Here is a 3,381-nt window from a genome sequence, read left to right on the forward strand (position 1 = left end):
AGGAATATGAAATCCCGCTTCTATCAGCGAGGATACCCCTATGAGGTAGTAAAAAATGCGTATAAAAGAGCGAAGCATGCCCACCATGAGTGGTTGTTGCAGGACCACACAAAAGATACTAATCCTCTGGAGACGGTGGCCTTTGTTCAGGACTACTCTACCCTCGCCCACCTTGTGACCCAAGTTATTATGAAGCACTGGCACATTGCGAAACTGGCTATTCCAACTTTGGAAGATCACCCTATATTCTCCTATAAACGAAGGAGAAACATAGGAGAATATATTAATCACAACAAGCTGCAAGAAATCACTCTTAGGAGTCATGGTTGTCATCTTCCATGTGGCCAGTGTCAATGGTGTATGTACACCTTGCCAGGGGAAAGTGGACCCATCCGGGCACTGGGGAAGTTTTTGAAACCAGGCACAAGACTACTTGTAACTCTGATCATGTAATTTATGTAGTTCAGTGCTGTGACAAATCTAGCTCTCTTACTAGCTTTGACACAGAGTTAGGGAAGAAGAGCAGGAAACCCCGTTGCAGGAGAGCAGATCAGGTTGGCCCTGCTGATGTTATAAGTGCTGTCTTCACTGGGAGTATCCCAGGAGCTAAGAAACTACAGCTCCCAGAAGGCCAGTCTCAGCACAGGAAGCTGTCACTGAGACAGGCACAGCTTCAGAGAGTTTTCTCTCCCTTTCCATTCTGCAGAGCAGGGAGGGGTTAAAACAGAGCAGCTGAGGGAGAGTCAGGAGGAGGAGCCGAGGAGGCTTCAGGGTGTGCTCGGTGGAGAACCCTCTCCTCCTCAACGGAATGCTGAGGAAGCTGGAGACTGGCAAATGTGGGACACAGAAGAGCTTACTGCTGACCCAGGGAATGAGGAAGGAACCCATGGAAATGCAGGAGAGTCTGGTAGAACCGGAGGAGGTGTCCATGGACATTGATAAGCAGTAAGGGGATGTGAATTGCCTGTGTCCACAGTAGTGAAGCTACCAGTTATGCCAGTGATAGTTTGAATGGGAGTTGTATTTCTCTCCCTGCTGATAATGATCTGTTAATTGCAGCTTGAGAGCTTTAGTTGTAAAGATAGCAGATGGGAAACTGGTTTAACACCTCTTTGACCTGAGTGCTGTACAAACGACATCAAAAGGACAGGACCGGGTGTGCCTGAATCGTAATAAAGAACTGCAGGTTACTGCAGGACCAGCTGTATTTACTATGAACTCAGCAGTTTTTCATCCTATATAAGAACGGAATTCTGCCCCTAACATTAGAATCCAAGACGTCTAAAGGGATAGTCTCCCGTGTCCACCCACCTATCAATTGCAGGGATTCCCAATTGTGAAGGCTGGTCGTTACCTGGGATTACGGTGATTTTTTTTATTCTTTTATTCATATTTATATATATATATATATATATATATATATATATATATATATATATATATATATATATATATATTAAAGGGTTATTGTTTATGCTCTTATATTGTCTGTGTGCTTTTCTGAGTGTCACTGATCATCCCATTTGACAAAAATAAGTGGCGGAACATATTGGTACCAGAAGTGGGGTGATCAATGTGGTCAGAAAAGCTACCCAGAAAACAAGCAGGCTCCCAATCCCTCCATTCCGGATTGGAATGACAGTATAGGTAAATTAATGGCCACTGAGTGGTCTGTAGAAGCAGGATTATGTGAATCCTGTACTTTTGGAAGTAGGGATCCACATGAATTATATGCCTCCTTACAAAAGGTGAAAATCTCAAAAGGAGAAGAGCAAGAAGGAATTTCTAGACAAGGAAGGATGGTTTTGTCAGACTGGAGGAATTTGCATGAAGCTAAACATGAATTACAATTGAAATTAGGAGAGCTGGAAAAGGAAAGGTGTAATCAACAGCATGCAATTAAAATGCTACAATGTCAGAATAAGTTGTTAATGGATAAGGTAGACACTAATCAAAATGTAACAGAAAAGGCAGCTGTACAATGTGCACGATATAAATACAAGAAACGGAGGCGGAAAGTGAGTTACAGAAAAGTTAAAATCTTAATTTATCATCTGCTGGATGATTGGAATCCAAACAAACGGGATGGGGATATTTGGGATTCAAATTCTAATAACAGTGAGGAGGATATATGTGTTGAAGGAGAACAGGCAGAAAGTTTAGAAGCAAAGCCTATGAGGAGACAAAGATTACAGGGAAATCTGCAGACAGGAGAAAAACTGACTAGAAATAATGTTATGGAGGATGTTACTCCACAGGAAGTCATGGATACGATGGCACGCTTTACACAGCAGCCTGGGGAACCACTAATAGAATGGGTAATTTGGGTGCAGGAGCTGGGCGCAGCAGGGATTATGTTGGATGCCACAGATGCCCCTAAATTTGTTCAAATTAGTCAAGAAATAGCAGTACAAAATGCATTGCGGGAGGATCCTTATCCTGCAAAATATGCCCAATGGTCTTTATTAGAGATAATTAGTAGGGGTGTCACGAGGCGATATCCACTTGAATCTGATTGGCCCTCAAATGATAAAATTTGGTATACATTAAAAGATGCTCAAATGAGAATTAAGGAGGAGGCTATGAAGGTAGTCTTAGTAATAGGTCACGCTGACACATATATGTCATTACCTTTTACAGTGTCCATGAAAAATAAAATTATCAAGTATGCTGCACCGGCTTACAAACAAGTAATGATAACTTTGTTGATCAATCAAATAGACAGGACTATTTTGGAAGCCTTAGAAGCGGTCCGACAGTTAGGAGATCGGGGGGACTGGGGACCTCAAAATATGTTTAATAAAAAGAGAAAAGGACAATCCAATTCAAACAGGGCTAATCGGGTGTCTCGGAGGAATATGTTTTTGGCATTAATAAAAGATGGTGTAAAGAGGGAAGAAATAGATGGGAAAGATACAGGGTCGTTATGGGAAAAGTACAAAAGTAGAGGACTGGGAAAGAAATCTATGTCTCAAGCACAAGTGAACAAAGGAGAGAGGGAGGATATTTTGGTGCCAACGGCTCCCACTGAGGAAACTGCTTCCATTCTTTATCCTGATTTAAAAAGGGGGAAAGTGTTGGGAGGATCAATGATGTGAATGCCAAGCCTTAGTGTTTGCCTGGACCAAATTAGTACAGCGTCCGCATGTAGAGATAAATATTTAGTGGAAATCTGGGGAGCAAAAGGTACAAGCTGTAGTGGACACTGGGGTGGAGGAATATAAATATCAGGATTGGGGGTAAAATTATACAAGCGGGAAGAAAAAAAAATTTTTTTCCAATTTTAAAATTGGACAATTACCAATTTGGGAATATAAAATATAATAGGGCTAGATATCCTAAAAGGGTTAACATTACAGCTTTCCGGTGGAATCTATAGTT

General features: G+C 41.6%; 1 protein-coding gene across 1 annotated transcript in view; it reads left to right on the forward strand.

The window, feature by feature from the left end:
* Nucleotides 1-808: 808 nt before the first annotated feature.
* The window catches only part of LOC117346154 (vomeronasal type-2 receptor 26-like), a 24,232-nt gene continuing 21,659 nt past the window's right edge, over nt 809-3,381 (forward strand). The window contains exon 1 of the mRNA XM_033915555.1: nt 809-945. Coding sequence (XP_033771446.1) covers nt 809-945 — 137 coding nt within the window. The remainder of the gene's footprint in view (nt 946-3,381) is intronic.

This window comes from Geotrypetes seraphini, chromosome 12, assembly GCF_902459505.1.
Source record: "Geotrypetes seraphini chromosome 12, aGeoSer1.1, whole genome shotgun sequence".
Lineage (NCBI taxonomy): Eukaryota > Metazoa > Chordata > Amphibia > Gymnophiona > Dermophiidae > Geotrypetes > Geotrypetes seraphini.